General features: G+C 55.2%; 6 protein-coding genes across 6 annotated transcripts; 4 read left to right on the forward strand and 2 right to left on the reverse strand.

Moving 5' to 3' along the window:
- Positions 1 to 720: 720 nt before the first annotated feature.
- On the forward strand, positions 721 to 1550 carry QBC33DRAFT_445448 (Nitroreductase-like protein; the record flags this gene model as incomplete). Its single annotated transcript, XM_060424329.1, has 2 exons — positions 721 to 1146; positions 1233 to 1550. The coding sequence occupies 2 exons, from the start codon at positions 721 to 723 to the stop codon at positions 1548 to 1550; spliced, it is 744 nt and encodes a 247-aa protein (XP_060286894.1).
- Positions 1551 to 1987: 437 nt separating this feature from the next.
- Positions 1988 to 3524, forward strand: QBC33DRAFT_512420 (tryptophanyl-tRNA synthetase; the record flags this gene model as incomplete). Its single annotated transcript, XM_060425904.1, has 4 exons — positions 1988 to 2148; positions 2214 to 2711; positions 2781 to 3105; positions 3159 to 3524. The coding sequence occupies 4 exons, from the start codon at positions 1988 to 1990 to the stop codon at positions 3522 to 3524; spliced, it is 1350 nt and encodes a 449-aa protein (XP_060286895.1).
- Positions 3525 to 4123: 599 nt separating this feature from the next.
- On the forward strand, positions 4124 to 6580 carry QBC33DRAFT_601158 (uncharacterized protein). The gene is made up of 3 exons (XM_060432096.1): positions 4124 to 4343; positions 4413 to 5174; positions 5275 to 6580. The coding sequence occupies exons 1-3, from the start codon at positions 4234 to 4236 to the stop codon at positions 6089 to 6091; spliced, it is 1689 nt and encodes a 562-aa protein (XP_060286896.1). The 5' UTR covers positions 4124 to 4233; the 3' UTR covers positions 6092 to 6580.
- A 378-nt stretch (positions 6581 to 6958) lies between these two features.
- QBC33DRAFT_445572 (uncharacterized protein) lies at positions 6959 to 10231 on the reverse strand (the record flags this gene model as incomplete). Its single annotated transcript, XM_060424336.1, has 4 exons — positions 6959 to 8561; positions 8620 to 9537; positions 9594 to 9839; positions 9927 to 10231. The coding sequence occupies 4 exons, from the start codon at positions 10229 to 10231 to the stop codon at positions 6959 to 6961; spliced, it is 3072 nt and encodes a 1023-aa protein (XP_060286897.1).
- Positions 10232 to 10450: 219 nt separating this feature from the next.
- QBC33DRAFT_567112 (uncharacterized protein) lies at positions 10451 to 11935 on the forward strand. The gene has a single exon (XM_060430476.1). The coding sequence runs from the start codon at positions 10660 to 10662 to the stop codon at positions 11602 to 11604; it is 945 nt and encodes a 314-aa protein (XP_060286898.1). The 5' UTR covers positions 10451 to 10659; the 3' UTR covers positions 11605 to 11935.
- Positions 11936 to 11940: 5 nt separating this feature from the next.
- On the reverse strand, positions 11941 to 14671 carry QBC33DRAFT_528950 (putative cytochrome p450 6a1). Its single transcript, XM_060427102.1, has 6 exons — positions 13935 to 14671; positions 13313 to 13844; positions 12824 to 13162; positions 12624 to 12771; positions 12532 to 12542; positions 11941 to 12477 (listed from the first exon to the last, which is right to left on the reverse strand). The coding sequence occupies exons 1-6, from the start codon at positions 14273 to 14275 to the stop codon at positions 12295 to 12297; spliced, it is 1554 nt and encodes a 517-aa protein (XP_060286899.1). The 5' UTR covers positions 14276 to 14671; the 3' UTR covers positions 11941 to 12294.
- Between the last annotated feature and the right edge of the window lie 1315 nt (positions 14672 to 15986).

Consider the following 15986-nt stretch of genomic DNA (forward strand, 5'->3'; position numbering starts at 1 on the left):
CCATTGTACCTTATTGTGGCTACGGAATTAAGAACCTTCTACCGAATTCCATGGGACTCTTGGTGTGCATGTCATCATGGGCAGGCCCGTGCAGTCTCCTATTATGGCTTGCTGCCACTTGTCTGATTGGCCTGCGGAGGATTGCTTCATCGCTGCACAATCAATTAGTGTTCTGACAGGAACGTGGCAGCCACCCGGGATTTACACTACTGTGGTAGACAACCACTCTGGTTGCCACATGCTTCACTTTCGATTTCTGATACTAAGATACTATAGAACTATGGCCACCGCTGTATCAACGTGTATCAAATGGCAGGAACCCAACCTTCTTGTCCTGACTAGGTCCTGACTCCTGACTCCTGACTCCTGACTCCTGACTCCTGACTCGGAAGACTACCTAGACCAGCTGGTGGACATGATATTCCATCTACCAAACGAGCCAACTTACCTAATGTCCCATACCGACTGTGTCTCCCTAAGTGTACACCAGGATCAAGGCACGCCATAGCTCCACTCACAACCGGGATCACTCGGCTTTACCAAGCTAATTCCACGCGCGATCTTTCCAAGATCTTATACAACGTAAGCATTTGTCACCCTAACCGTCGCATTGGATCCAAAAAGGTACAGGGTCCATTTCGGCTTCAAAGTCGGAGATATAAACCACTCACCGTTCCCACTGCGCTTTTGATATAATCCTTCCTCCATCCACAGCATTGAATGTACTTGTTAAGCAGGAGCATCACCCGAGCAATCCCATCTTTGCGAACTATCTCGAGACAGAAAATACCCATCTCTGCCCTGAGTACCTCGCGCCAAGTTCCTACACGATCTTTCTCAAGAACAGCCAAAATGTCGAACCAGGCCGCCCCCCTCTTGGAGCTCGTCAAGGCTCGGCGAACCTACTATGCCCTCAACAAGGAGCTTACCATCAGCACCGACCGCATTCAGGAGATCATCAAAGAGGGTCTCCTCCACGTCCCAAGCAGCTTCAACTCCCAGAGCAACCGAGTCGTTGTCCTGTTTGGTGCTGAGCATGAGAAGTTCTGGGACATCACCACCGACGTCTTGAAGACCGTCGTCCCTCCTGAGAACTGGGAACCCACTGGGGCTAAGATGGCCATGTTCAGGGCTGCCGCTGGAAGTGTAAGTTGCATTACCACATCCATTTCCTGCATACACCCCGGCACGTCTCTGCCAACGAACAATTTGCTGACATGTCGAACCAACAGGTACTCTTCTTCGAAGACCAAGAGGTTGTCGAGGGCATGCAGGCCAAGTTCGCCCTCTATGCCGACAAGTTCCCCATCTTCGCCACGCAGTCCGACGCGATGCTCCAGTACACTCTCTGGACGGCGTTCGAGGCTGAGGGTCTCGGCGCCAACCTGCAGCACTACAACCCCCTCGTCGACGGCAAGGTCGCCCAGGAGTGGAAGTTGCCTTCCAGCTGGAGACTGAATGCCCAGCTCGTGTTTGGCGGGCGGGCGGCCGAGCCCGGCGAGAAGACCTTCATGCCGATCGAGGACAGGTTCAAGGCCTTCGGCGCCTAGAAGATTGGGTCTGAGTCGTCTAGCAAGAACTGTTCATTTCTTCTATTGAGCGAGAGCGATAGATAGATAGATAGATAGACACGCTGGTCCTTGTTTCTGTAGATATCTGCATTGCTTGGAGTTTCGAGGCTGTTTCGAAGACTAACGCACGTGAAAGATACACTCTATCTGGAGCGAATGAAGCGTTTGAAAGCATTTGATTTGTCCCTCGTGCATGGATGTCCGACCCCCTCGTGGAGTTGTTGCTGACCCCTCTCTTCCCCCCCTGCGCCGGCGGAAAAAAAATTGAAACAAGGGTCTTTCTTTCAGCCACATCTAGCGATCTAGCCACGTCTCTCTGATGTGTGACTCGACTACCCCGCCAAATGGTGGTTCGCAAAACACAACAACTTCAAAACTGGGCTCTGATCCAACCCCACTTCGTCACTCAAAAGATCATGGCTGCTGAGAACGAAGCAGGTCAGAACGCAGTGGCCCAGCCCGCCGCGGCCGAATCGGCCAATCCTCAGCGGGAGCAAGACATCAATCCCTGGTCCGTCGAGGGCGCACAGGGCGAGAATGGCGAAATCATTCCCATTGACTACGATGCCATTTGCCGGTATGTGTTGGCTTTCTGGCTCTCCTTGAGGCCGACCTTCTCGCCCATGCTGACAACCCAGATAGGAAATGGAATACCCAAACTGTCGACCAGAAGCTCCTCGAGCGCTTCGAGCAGGTGACGGGACACAAGCCTCATCGCTGGCTCCGGCGCGGCCTATTCTTCAGCCACCGCGACTTCGACAAGATCCTAGATAAATACGAGCAAGGCAAGCCCTTCTTTCTCTACACCGGTAGAGGTCCGAGTACGGGAAGCTTGCATCTAGGCCATACCATACCGTTGCAGTTCACAAAGTGGCTGCAAGATGTCTTTGACGTCCCGCTGGTTTTCATGCTTACGGACGACGAGAAGGCGCTTTTCAAGGATAGCGCTACCTTCGAAGAGACGCTGGAATATGCTATGGAAAATGCGCGAGATATCATCGCCCTGGGCTTCGACGTTAAGAAGACGTTCGTCTATAGCGATCTGAAGTACCTTGGGAACCACTTCCTGATGAATGCCTGGGAGTTCTCAAAATTGGTGACCTTCAACCAGGTTCGTGGCGCATTCGGATTCAACGAAAGGTATGCGCTCAGCTTCCCATGTCTCCAGAGACCTCCCTCGTTCTTGGGCTATGGCTAATGATGTGGAAGCTCCAACATCGGGCGCATCTTCTTCCCGTCTGTCCAGTGCGTGGCCGCGTTTGCGACTTCATACCCGGAGCTCTGGACAGATGAGCCGCTCACTGCTCGGACCAAAGAGATCGCAAGCATTCCTTGCTTGATCCCCATGGGGATTGACCAAGACCCTTACTTTCGCCTTCTCCGGGACAATGCCCACAGGATGCGCTATCCATCGCCAAAGCCGGCCTTGATCCACTCGAAATTCCTTACTGCCCTACAGGGAGCCGGCGGCAAGATGTCATCGTCGAACCCGAACTCGGCCATCTTCATGTCTGATACGCCAAAGCAGATCAAGGTACAGTCACTCAAACTTTCTTGTTGAGCGATAGGTACTTACGTGCCTCATAGAACAAAATCAACAAGCATGCGTTTAGCGGCGGCGGGGCTACGCTCGAGGAACACCGTAGTCGCGGAGGAAACCCCGACGTTGACGTCGCGTACACCTACCTGACGTATTTCGAGGACGACGACGCAAAGCTCGCAGAGGTCTATAAGAACTACAAGAGCGGCGAGCTTATGACAGGGGAGCTCAAAAAGATGGCCATTGAGCTCCTGCAAGAGTACGTGCTGCAGTTCCAGGAGCAGCGGAAGCTCGTCACGGACGAGGTTCTGGACCAGTACATGAAGCCGCGGAAGCTGCAGTGGGCAGGAAACAAAAACCCAAAGCCCAAGGCCGCGGCGGAGAGCAAGGAGTGTAGTGTGCAGCTCGGATGACGATGACGGGGGAGCGGATCCATCGGCTCATTACTTTCCCGAGTCTTCCTAGTTGCGAGTAACTCTCCAGCTCTGACCGGACACTTCCAATTGAACGAAGTCAGAGCTGGCTTACTATCGGATCTCTCTTGGCCGACAAGTGACTGCTGCTCCGCTGCGTTGCATACTTCTTAGAGAATAGACCTTTAGGACTTCAGTATGTGAGGGAGCTTATTCGGCGTCCAGCGTTTTAAGATGAGCAGGGTGCCATTAACTCGTCATATCCGCCTCATATCGGATTATTGTTACGGTTGACAAGGATTGCTTTTACTTCCAAGAGAAATGTGAAAGTGATGCATTCTACCCAGTTATTCAGGGATGACCAGGTTGTTCGCCGTGGTGTAGGTGCCCGGTCAGTTGTCATCCTCATGGATCTACAACGGGGGCGAGGAATAAGACAGAGGAGAAGAAAGTCAAATAGGGGCGGCCGCTTGATTGGGGCCCTCTAATAAACTCGTTTGTGATACATGTTCCCCCTCCCCCGCGTTGTAATTGAAAGAGGCAGGTGAGTGACAGGTGGATAAACCCCGCGGATATTAATATGTAGGTCCTCGAGACTCTGCGAGAAATGGGGATCTCAATTTAACTATAGATACAACTCATACGCCGCCCCCGCATCCAATAAAGTGGAAATGCACCTCTTCTTACCTTCGAGCTGTCGTCGGGCAAGATGATGCTCCCATTGAGCCTCTGGTTGCTGGCAGTCTCTGGAGTCAAGGGCCAGCAAACGGGCAATCATCCTGAATGGAACCGATGGTGTGGAAAAGTGTACGAAGCCGGGTAAGTGCCGTCATCCCCATGGCCGGGAGCCGGTAGATCACGAGGGTTCCGCGACTAATGCCCTCCCAGATACCCGGCGTTCGACCCCGGCGGCCAGACTCTGCCACCTACTCCCGTCCCGGGGCCGCCTCTGCTGGACGTGCAGTTCAAGCCGCGGTACAGCCTCTACTTGGACAGCGAGGAGACAGGCGAGTTCGTCGTGAACGCGCCCCTGACCCAGTTCTTTGGGAAGCCGTGGCCGAACTCGACGGCAGAGCAGTTCGTCTTCTCCATTAATCTCGTCTCGAACAACGAACCTCTTGTCGAGAACCGAATTGCGGTAAACTCGACGGGCAATGTCTTTGGCTTTGACTTGTCGCGCCTGACGGCCAGTCTCAATCCTATCGAGGTGGTCCTGTACGGCGCCCCTGAGGGGGGCGACCCGACGTGGACGGCGACGAGCGAGCTGTTCTACCTCCCCGAAAAGGCCGGCGGCAGCGTCACCAAGCTGGACAACCTGAATGGGGGCATACTCTTCCGGAACGGGGCGTCCAACAACACGTTCGAGCCCCTGCTCGCCTACGGCTTCTACTCGTCATACGACGGCTTCCTGCGCAACGTCTCGCAGAACGACACGTCGGCGCTGCGGCATTACGCCGACCTGGGCCTCAACGCTATAACGCCGCTGACCAACTATGCCGACTCGCCCGTCGTGTTCGACGTCCTGGATCAGATGGACCTGAAGTTCATGTTCGATATGCGCGAGTTCTACAAGAACCTGACCATGGTCCAGGAGCAAGTCATCCGAGCGAGGGACGCAGATGCGATATTCGCATACTGGACAGCGGACGAGTGAGCCATCCCAGCAGACCAATTCTCTCTCTCTATAAAAGGAAATAAAAGTTCGGGGAGTGAAGACTAACATGCATGACCTCCCTCCCCCCTTTCCCAGACCCGACGGCTGGCAAGACCCCTTCTCCGCCCCCATCCTCGCCTACGACCTCGTCCGGCGCCTCGACCCGTACCACCCCGTAGCCGTCGTCCTCAACTGCCAGGACTACTACTTCGGCAACTACTCCTCGGGCGCCGACATGCTCATGTCCGACGTCTACCCGATCGGCATCAACGCGACCTTCTCCAAGTGGGGCACGGCCTGCAACGCCACCCTCGGCGACTGCGGCTGCGACGGCTGCGCCGGCAACCCGCAGGACGTGTCCCGCCGCCTCGACGGCATGGCCGCCCGCGAGCGCGCCCTGAACCTCTGGGCCAAGACGAAAGTCCACAGCCCCCAGAGCTTCCACGGCGAGGACTATTGGCTCCGCGACCCCAGCCCCGCAGAGGAGCGCGCCATGGCCGTGCTGGCTCTCAACCACGGCGCCCAGGCCGTCGTCTCGTGGGTCTACCCGGCCAGCGACGTCCTCGCCGCCGCCCACGGCGCCCTGGCGGCCGTCCTCGCCGCCCAGCCGGTCGTCGGGTTCCTGGTCGGCGGGGCGAGGCCTGTCCCCGTGGCGGTGGACGCCGACGTGGACGTCGTGGACGCGGCGTACTGGGTTGTCGGTCGGCGGGCGCTGGTCTCCGTCGTCAACGGCGGGTACGTTGACGTCGACGGCCCCGTCGTCGTGCCCGTGCCCGGCGCGGTCCGCGTCGCGAGCATCCCCTGGTCGGCTGACGGGGAGGTGGCCTGGGAGGTGGTCGGCGAGAGGCTCTCGGCGCCGCGGCTGCCCGCGCTGTCTACGAGCTTGCTGATTCTGGATTTGGATGGGGAGTGAAGGGGCTGGTCTGGCTGGGTAGCATCGTGTTCGGCGGAGCATGCTGTTTGGACTGCTATTCGGCGTGTGTGTAGATAGTTGGCGAAGCCCATGCGTTTTAATATCTGGAAGCAGAAAAGGAGGTGTGTTGAGAGGCTCTCGGAGGTAGTCGGGGTCGAGCTGCTCAGGGGAAGTTGCCGAAGCACCTCGAAGCGAAGTTCTGCGTGCTAGAGAATCAGTAACACCAGATCTGCCTTATACGGCTCTTCCTGCCAACTCTGCCTCACTATCGGCCTCCTTTAAGCAGCGAGTATTTGGAGAGACAAGGCTCTGCATCTTTGGAGGTGCATGTATGTCCCCGGGACTCGATTGGCTCGTAGATGGAGCAAGGTCTGTGCGGTAGTGAGGTCATTGTAGAGAATAAGTAAGTAGGGGAAGCATAGGGAAGTGAAATTCGGTACAGTCCCTATGGTTTACAGGCGAGGTCTATCCGGGGATGGCGTGGAACATGACGAGAGCGGGAAACCAGCCCAAGTGAACCAAGAAGTGATCTCCAGGTGACCAGGATTCGAATGGGGATACCTAGAAACGAAAGTGGGATTATTGACAGGATAATGGACTCATATGTGACAGGTAGTTCACGGCCAACTATACATATAGTATATGAAAATAGAAGCCCTTAGGTAGTCGCAGCTTGTCCAAACTGCGCAGCCAAAAAAAAACAAAAAAAAACGATTTACTGTTGCCAAACAACGTAACTATCAAGGTGCATATACATCCGTAAAGCGCGGTTCAACAAAACCCGCAAGTTCACTAGAGATGGAGGGTGGGGACCAAATATCATTTAGTGGTACAGACCGCCTCTGCCACTTTATGGCTTCCGATCGTCTAGATCATGAACCTCTTCTTCCCCTCAACTAGACCTTCAGCGTACTTGGTGATACCGGCCCACGCCGGAGAATACTGTAGCGCCTCGTCGAGAGCCGGGATGACGCCCTGGACATTGGCATCGCTCCATTGGCAACTGACGAAGCCCTCCAGGCCGGACGTCCTGGCCCTCAGCTCGCCGTCGGACCAAACAGAGTCTTCCTGTGCGCCGTCTTCGACAAGGTCCGATCCGGACGCGGCAGCGCTATCGTCCTCGTCGGGCCAGCTCACATCCACCTCCCACCTCCTCTTCGGGTCTCTCCGCCACAGCTTTAGCTGGCCCACCCCCTGGTTGGGGAAGGGACCAAACCGGTCATCCCAGCCGGAACCGCCGACGACGTTGAACGCGCTGACGGGCCTCTTGAAGTGGAGGAAGCACGCCTTGGTGTCCACGGCGTCGATCTGGAAATGGGCCTTGTTGCCGTCTCCTCGGGTGACGTTGATGGAGACCAGGTCGGCGTACCTCTTCTGGGGCGGGATGCCGTCTGGTAGGCTCTTGTCAAGATTTGGTGGGACCGCAGACCCGTCGTAGGAGCATTGCGCGATGCCCTGTTTTGTTGACGGACCGCACGAGACTTCCCTGCCGGCGGACGATGGTAGTTCCGGGATGATGAGGCGGACATATTCCTCAACGCCATTGAAGTGGTTGGTAGTTTCGCCCGTGTCAAGGTCAATGGTCTGTTGGAAGGAGATCTTGACCCTGTTGTTGGCAGAGAAGGGGAAGGCAGCAAGATTATATATCAATGTGCCGGTGAAGACAGCAAGCAGGAAGACCGGGAGATGGTGTGGAACGCGGTGTATGAAGGGAGTTATCGGAAGGAGAAGTAGGATTGTGGACAGGGCAATGACGAGATAAGGCAGGAGGGTGTTGGAGCCGTCCGTCCCGGTTTGGTTGACAGCGTCGGTGAAAGTAAGACCGATCTGCGCAGCAAGGATGATGATGAACGGCCCCACGATAAGAAATTGCAACATCCAAGTCCACGATGGTAGACTGCCAGACCATGACTGCTCGCCTTCATACGGCTTTTGGTCACTGTCATCCGTCGGGTGGGCCACGTCCGCAATTGCGGATATCGAGCGTCGGTAAGTGGTAGCGAAGGTCGTCCGTAAGTTCTCCCCCCGGCCCCCGCCGACGAGTGGCGTTGTCTCATTGGCAGCTTCTGGCTCCTCATCGTCTTCCCCGTCTCGGTCTACCGGCGACGGAATCTCTCCCGGTGTAGGCGCCATGAGATCGTCCGGGCGGTGACCGGATAAGAGACTTTCCCTGGCATCGCGATCGTCCCGGACCTGCTGGGCCCAAGTAGTTCTCTTCGGCAGAGCAAACAGCTCGGCCAACGTGATTGTTGTCGAGAGAAAGACGGCGGATTGCAAGAAGACGAAAAAGTATCCAGAGCTGATTTTGAACCTGTCCTCAAAAACGGTAACTGCGACAAGTATAGCCCAGCCAATGAGGAAAAGCCAGATATGTGCATAGCCCCTATGGAGAGCGCTGGGCCGGACAAAGCTGGCGCCTCTCATGATGAGCCAGAAGGCAAAGTAGAACAGGGAGATCATCATCGCCCACCTTGGGAAAAGTTAGCCGCGCAGTAGAAATTGACTTGGGATAAAAAGGGGGGGCTTACACAGAATATTGGCTGCTGTAAATAATCAACGGGTTGATCTTGCGCAACAGGAAAGCAGCACCCAAAGTCAAGGCCACGGCGAATATCAGGGCAAGTGGGAAGCGGAAGAAACCCCTCAGTCCCCCGGCCGACACTGGCTCAGAGTCGGGATTGTCGTCGGTCTTAACTTTGGTTGTGAAGAAGTAATACTTGTCAGCCTTGACGAGGAAATACGTCAAGAGGACAAGAGCCAACGGAGTGACAATCAGGATCGTAAGAGACCAGGCGAACATTCCTCGCAAGTTGAACAAGACGAAGCCTTTGCCGAAGAGGTCGAACCAAACCCCATCGCTGGGGCGGCCATTCTGGACCTTACCGCGATCGCCATCACGTCTCGGGCCCACGAACGTGTTGCCGGTGTCGCCGGAGAGGTTAACCATAGTATGGATGGCAGCAGACAGCATGTGCCACAGACTGGCCTGGGAAGTGTGCCTAGCATCATCTTGGTTGGTGTGATACCGGGCTCGGGGCTTGAAGAAGGCCAGGTCCAGGCCTCGCTGGCCAAAAATGCCGTTCAAGACGACATAATCCGTCTGGCTTCGAATGAATCCGAGGCTGAAGGAGTCGGAGCCAATGACGTTTCCAAATGGGTTGTTGGTCTTGGCGTATGCCGCGGTGACTTCTTGGTCGCTTGTCCGGAAGAGGATGGCTCTTCCCCCGGCACCAGCGCCCTCAAGGTTCAAAAACGTGTGGACGAAGGGCAGGAGCGGGCTCTGCCCAAACGCTCGAGCTCCGTAAAGGAAATCCTCCTCGCCGTTATTAAGGAGGGCCACAATGCCTTTTTTGGGTTGGTGTCCGGGAGTCGTGAAGTATTTGATTATTTGCAAGACCGAAACGACACCCACTCCATTGTCCGTGGCGCCGTATCCGGTCGAGACACTGGAGCCGTATTAATATAAATGCAAGGGGTGACAAGACATGCGATTGCGACCTACGAGTCATAGTGGGCATTGACCAACGTCACCCCTTTGCTGTGTGCCCCCTCTCCTGCGCCGTTTCCGGATTCCCACCATCTCCCCTCGTCGTCGTCGGTCCCCCGAATGTATACCAGAATGTTCGTCCCTTCGAAGTAGGCTGCCGGCTCTCCAGAACTCCCATTTGGGGCTTTGCTACCAAGTTGACCTGAAGACATTGCACCGCTGTAGTTCGAGGCCATATCGTTGAAAACGGTAACGCCGTAACTGGATTCGAGATTCTCTAGGGTGCTGGGTTCCTGCCGAGAACTGTGAGAGTTAGACGGGTTCGTTCAGGATGTCTCGCAGACCTACCTGAGAGGTTCTCCAGAGAGGTCCGATGCCCACGATACGCCATTCTGATCCAGGATCTCTTGTATTCTCAATAAAAGCCAGTCGCGAACTTCCTCGTTCTTCCGGCTATTGTAGGGGTGGTAACCTTGGGTCAGAGTAGTGAGGTCAAGCCAAGCTTCGGTGAGGTTGAGTCCAGCTGCTGGAATCTCGCCTGGTGGTGAAGGTACGGATTCATTGATTATTACTAGGGGTATCAACAGAGCAAGGTAAACAAGAGTTGTCCAGAACACAACCGGACCCGGTCGGAACGAGATGGGATTCAGCATGCTGGGCGGCGATGTGGGCTGGTAAATAGAGGGAATGCGGCCGAGGAAGGATGAAGTTCAAGGGCCCTTCCTTACAGGAGAGAGCCTGCACACGCGCCAGGACTGCTAAAAGCAGACAATATTACGCGGGACGGTATTACACGGGCATTGAAGGATAGCAGAAGCGACGCTCTAGAAAAGCTATGCTTGCCAACCAGAGAGAGGCTGCTGTCTGATGTCGTCAGTTCGGATTGCGCGGGGCAGAATCGGCGACAATTAGTGGTCCAAGCTCCTGCACGGACACTAGAGGGTGGAGTAAGCCGGTACCTGGTGCCGTGGCCTCGATAGCGTCGTCTGTGGAATAATCCCTGCAACATGAGCTGCAACGTACTTGGTGGTTTCCGATCCTCGGATTGCGAGTGGGAACCCCAGGTCTGCCTCCTCACACAATGCCCGGCCTTTCCTCCTCACGATGGGCACCCAAGCTCGGGACAAGTACCTACTATAGCTCCATCTCCGACCGCCCGCCGCGTCTCAGCACCACCAGCTCAACAGCAGCTCCAGCTTCAACGACGAACCCCCAATCCGCCAGCAACAGCAACAATGCGACACAGGCGGGCACCCCCAACTCGCGGTCCTCGCTTGACGAGCTCGCCCGCTACACCAAGATCGTCCGCCGGCTGAAGTGGAAGCTGCCCCACCTGGCATCGGGCTACCAAAAGTCCGTCAACAGGGTGGGCTGCGACCCCGCCGAGGTGGCCGAGGCCGAGCTGATGTTCAAACTCGACTTCTTCGAGTACTACATGCTCCTGGAGCGGGCGCTGGTCCACCTGCTCGGCGTCTTCGCCATCAACGTCTCCCCGTCCCCGCGGCTGGCAAACTCGAGGTGGAACGACGGGAACGGACCGGCCAACAACAATCCAGACCAACAACAACAACAACAACAACAACCGGGCGGAAACATTGGCCCCGCCACCAGGCCGCAGAGGTACCAGCACCGCTACCACGCCAAGGTCCTCGAGGCCCTCGAAGACCCGGCCAACCCGCTGCGCTCGGCCCTGGGCACCGGCGAGGCGCGGCGGCAGCTCGGGCGAGCCAAGGACCTGAGGAACAGGTGGAAGGACGCCGACGGGGGCGACGGCAATGGTGCCGCCGGGGGAAACGGCAAGATGCCCGCCCCGCTGGAGAGCTACGACATTGAGCGGATCCTGACGGCCATCTTCGACGGCTTCGACCAGGCGTTCGTCATTGCCGAGCGGTTCGTGCGGGGAGGCGGTGGCGGCGGCGGCGTCGTCGTCGATGGGGATATGGACATGTATGATGGCGACTGGACCGTCACGGAAGAGGAGCAGTGGGAGTTCATGGTCGAGGCTATGGACTGGGAGGCGGTCTGATGGCGCCTGCTCGAGTCCCTGGAAACACCAGATCATATCGATCCTCGCGTTTGTGCGAGTTGTGTGTGTGTGTGTGTGAGGATTATTTTCAATGCCGTTCATCGCGTTGCGAAAGTCGGCATTGGATACTGTTTTAAACTACCGTGTTGGGCAGGCAAAGTAAGGCAGGCCTGCGGCGGATTGCCAATGGTGGCCGTGAGCAAAGGTGTGCTCTCACCGCGATGAGGGTGAGATATACCGAGTTGGTTGACTACCCCCTCGGCAACTGTATCGATTAGACCGTCAACATCGCCTACGTTATACCCTAGAATTGACTTATGCTTGCAACTAGCAAACTGTAGAGTAAACAGTAGATTAAATATGCACTGCCCTACCCCCCCCCCTTAACCCCACTTTCTTCAAGATACAGATGATAAGGCATAGGCAACCTACTCTTCCAAATTCGTGCTAATCATACATGTCAATTGAGGTCATCCTAAAGGCGAAGCCAAAAAGGTAGGCCAAAAGGTGCGCCAAAAAGTAAATACCAATCGCTATCCGCTCTCATGAAGCCCATTCCAAGGCTAGGGCTATTCAATGGCCATATATATATTAGCATATTGAACGTTCAGCTCCTGTGGCCCGCACCCGAAACCTAGATTGCTGCCCGCCGTACTTCTTCTGCCCCCTTCTAGCGGACTTGGGCGAAAATTATGCGGGCTGTTTTCGAAGCTGATATTTGAGTCGTACAGGCGAGGCTGGTTTGTGTGCTGCGTGTCGGTCCCGGTCTACTGTGGGGGTGCTTGTGATTGGGTTGCCTTTAGGATCTGCCAGTGTGTAGTCGAACATGGCGGTGAAGGTGGCCACGATGATGCTCATCTCGAGCTTCGCGAACTGGAAAGGGGGTCAGTATCTAGCTTGATATTTATTGGGGTGCAAAATACTTACTCTCATTCCTACTGTTGTAGGCGGAGGAGTTGGGTTAGTGATTGATGCCCACAGACGCAAAGGTAGCCCCGACAGGGTGGAGGAGCACTTACAGCATGGATGGCGACCAACACCCCACCCTATATACGAGAGTGGCTCCTTCTTGTCCTCGGCTCGGTCGGGGAGGTAACGGCCCGGGTCCCACTTGTTGGGCTCTGTGTAAATCTCGGGGTTGAAATGGATGTCATCGAGGAGGTAGATCTGGGCATTATCAGCAACTGGAACCCTCGCATGGCTCGGCGGATGAGCTTACAGCAAAGGCATCCTTGGGAACGACTTCTCCATCGTTGCCGATAGGAATGTCCTTGCCGCTGACATTCTTGCGGAACGCCGTGCCGACGAGCTGGAACCGGATGCACTCGCGCAGGCACAGGTCGATCAACGGGAAGTCACTTTCCCAGCTCTCGATGGGCAGCGACGAGAGGACATCGAGGGCATGCTGATCAGGGCTCTTGCGGTGCTTCTCGACCGCGGCGTCGACTTCGGCCTGCACTTGTTTATACCAGTAGGGGGTGGTGGCGAGGTACGAGAACATCCACCCGGCGTTGATGCCGCTGTTGAGCTGACCGGCGAAGAGCGCGCCGAGGACGAACTGCCACCGAGGTTAGCAGAGGCGTACAACCATATTGCAGCCAGCCGTTGGTGACTGGCTGTGCACGCTGTGATTTCGTGGTTACGTAGTGACGTGGTTACACATTGGCAGGGTATCCCGAGGTCGACAATGGTAAAAGGAATCACTCACGGAGAGAATACGGATCATATCAGCCCCGCTGTCGATGAGGAACTGCAGCGCATCGTCCTCCCTCCGACCCTCCTGCTTGCGGGCCTCGACCAGCTTCGAGAATATCATGTACAGCTTGCCGCCGGCATACATCTTGCGCAAGTGCGCCGGCGTCATCAGCCAGGGGAAGATGATGCGGGTGGGCGAGCTGCACCGCTCGATTGTCTCGAACAGGCCCAGCGTCTTCTCCAGGAGCTCGGGGGACCGGGCGATCTCGTTTGCGCCGACGGTACGCATCGTCAGCAGGTACACGATCTTGTAGAGGTCGTCGAAGGGGTCGATGAGGCCCGATGTCGAGCCCTCGCCCCCGCGGGCAACTGCCCGCTCCAACGCCGACCTCGTGTCGCCGACCAAGATGGGGAGGTTCTTGACGAAGTTCTCCTTCTTCAGCATCGCCATGATGGTCCTGCTGAACCACTTGTCGAAGCTCAGCTGGCCAGCAGTTTTGGCATCTTCGGGTATGCTCGGCGTCGTGGTGAAGAGGACGGCATAGCTGGTTCGGCGCATGTCAGCCCGCCATTGGGGGACGCAGTGTAGTGTAGGGGTTGCCTCGCACCCACACCCGCACCCGCACGCGTCTTACCCTTCTGCCATGCTCATGTCCTTGTTGTCAAAGAAGGTCTTGCGCCCGTTCAGGCCCGAGAGGCCAACGATCTGGTACTTGCCAAAGTAGAAGCTAAAGTTACCCGTCTTGGTCGCGGATGTTCCATGGCGGGCAAAGTTGCGGCGATCGGAGAAGAAGCGTAGGGCGCCGACGATGGGATACCCTTCCTTCAGCAGCTTCGGCGCATTCTTGGGGAAAGACGGTCGCCATGCAAGCCGGGCGACGACATAGGTGATGCTGGTGAGCAGCAGGATCCAAACAGTGGCCCGCCAGTTCTGGTATTGGGTGATGCTCTCCAGGTTCGCGTTCAGGGCGTCCATGGTGCCGAGAGTCTGGATCCTCGCGGAGGAGTAAAGAGCTGCTGAGACACGCAGTATCGACAGCGAAGGAAGAATGGAAGGGAGGTGGAGGTAGAGGTGGAGGTGGCGGTGGGGATGATGATGATGGCGATCAAAACGATCGATGGGGGCCCCAACCCTTGCCCACCCCCTACCCCGGTCCCGTCCTCCACCCACTCTTCCTCAACGGCTGCCACTCACCAGCTCGCGATTAGTGTGTACTTTGCGGAGTACTTTGCAGCAGTCCCGCAGTAGTTCCTGATGTTGCACTAGGTCGTTCGGGAGGATTCAATCCCGCTCCCACACTAGAGTCTTTTGGGTAAATCTTACTCAGCCCTGCTGTTTCAATTGACACTCGGCAACATTCCCTTCCGTACATTTGTGCCGTCATTCTGTATAAAATGGGGGTTGCAGACAGCTCAGAATGGCTACAATTGACGCCGACAAATTCAGGATTGGCAGTTGAAGAACAGCCCACCATTCAACCTGCGTCCTCTAGTTCTTGGCTAACGACCCGATGATGGGAAGGATGGCCACTACAGCACATCACCAACTGGGGTGCGTGATTGGTTGAGGTGGTTATCATGAATTTGTCAAGAGAATGAAGATGAAATGTCATCCACTAATTAACCACATCCTGCCTATCATCGTCCCATCTTGATGTTGGTGTAACCCTCCCAGCAGTCTGGCTGCAGGAAACGGTCCGTTCCGGCCAGCTTCTGCATTTCATGCCGGCGCTGCGCATATTGTCTGCACTTAAAACTTTGATTTTGTCGACTTGATAGTGAGCATATTTATTCCAGTTCGCGATAGTTTCAGAAGCTCAAGCCCCCTGAAGAGCCAGTCGCACTCTGTCTCTTGAGATGCTGAGTACAAATAATAGCCAAGTTAGTCTTCTCTCCCATCCCACCCTCTCCTACACCCTAGGAAGGCTAAATCTGCTGCATCCTTCAGCAGACACCTGACTAGAGTATGACAACAGAATAAAACATCGGTTCCACGAAAGGTTTGCTATACCAATAAATATAGGATGAGAGTGCCATAGAAAGAGATTGACTGGAAAGCGAAGTAAGTAAGTCAAATGGGGAGATAATACGGCAAGTCTAAATAAGAACTGAAGAGCCCCAGTTCTTTTCAGGTCATAATTACTTGCTGTACCGTCTCTCGCATCTCTCAAATCCTATCAGATTTTCAGTTCCAAACAATACCTTTCGCTTTGTTGCATATTCTAGGATACAACTGATATCCAAGTTGATCCATCCACAATAAGAGAATATATATTGAGACCACTGAAGAACCATAGGACAAACCGATATGAGGAGAGAGTAAAAGGAATGCGTCGGTACTTACATAGGGAGATATTTGTAGAAAGGGGCCATTATCTTAGTTGATCTGTTTAGAACCACTATTTTCCCATCAGTATTGTCTGGGCTTTGGTCTCTAGGAACAGAAGATGGGTTTTCTTTTACTTACCCAGTTTTATAGCAGTGATAGAGACACTCAAACTCAAACTCGTCTAGGGTAGTCTAAGCCAGAAGTGTGAGTAAAGCATAGATACCTCTAGGCCGAAGTGAGACAGTTTTCAGTTTTACAAAATTTATTAACCACTCAGTAAAGTCCCTAGATGCCTTTCAACTCCTAGACGTCCCTCCTTCCTTTCCCAATTCATTCATGTGATCCGTTAGCTCTGTGA

Source organism: Phialemonium atrogriseum (assembly GCF_030411735.1).
Source record: "Phialemonium atrogriseum strain 8032-3 unplaced genomic scaffold QBC33scaffold_4, whole genome shotgun sequence".
Taxonomy (NCBI): Eukaryota; Fungi; Ascomycota; class Sordariomycetes; order Cephalothecales; family Cephalothecaceae; genus Phialemonium; species Phialemonium atrogriseum.

Excerpts from the sequence above, each read along its gene's own strand:
- QBC33DRAFT_601158 (XM_060432096.1), top strand. The coding sequence starts at position 4,234 with ATGATGCTCCCATTGAGCCTCTGGTTGCTGGCAGTCTCTGGAGTCAAG. Across the intron at positions 4,344-4,412 it reads GGAAAAGTGTACGAAGCCGG|ATACCCGGCGTTCGACCCCG; the intron begins GTAAGTGCCGTC and ends ATGCCCTCCCAG. Across the intron at positions 5,175-5,274 it reads GCATACTGGACAGCGGACGA|ACCCGACGGCTGGCAAGACC; the intron begins GTGAGCCATCCC and ends CCCCTTTCCCAG.
- QBC33DRAFT_567112 (XM_060430476.1), top strand. The coding sequence starts at position 10,660 with ATGCCCGGCCTTTCCTCCTCACGATGGGCACCCAAGCTCGGGACAAGT.
- QBC33DRAFT_528950 (XM_060427102.1), bottom strand. The coding sequence starts at position 14,275 with ATGGACGCCCTGAACGCGAACCTGGAGAGCATCACCCAATACCAGAAC. Across the intron at positions 13,845-13,934 it reads GACATGAGCATGGCAGAAGG|CTATGCCGTCCTCTTCACCA; the intron begins GTAAGACGCGTG and ends GCGCCGAACCAG. Across the intron at positions 12,772-12,823 it reads TTCCCAAGGATGCCTTTGCT|ATCTACCTCCTCGATGACAT; the intron begins GTAAGCTCATCC and ends GATAATGCCCAG.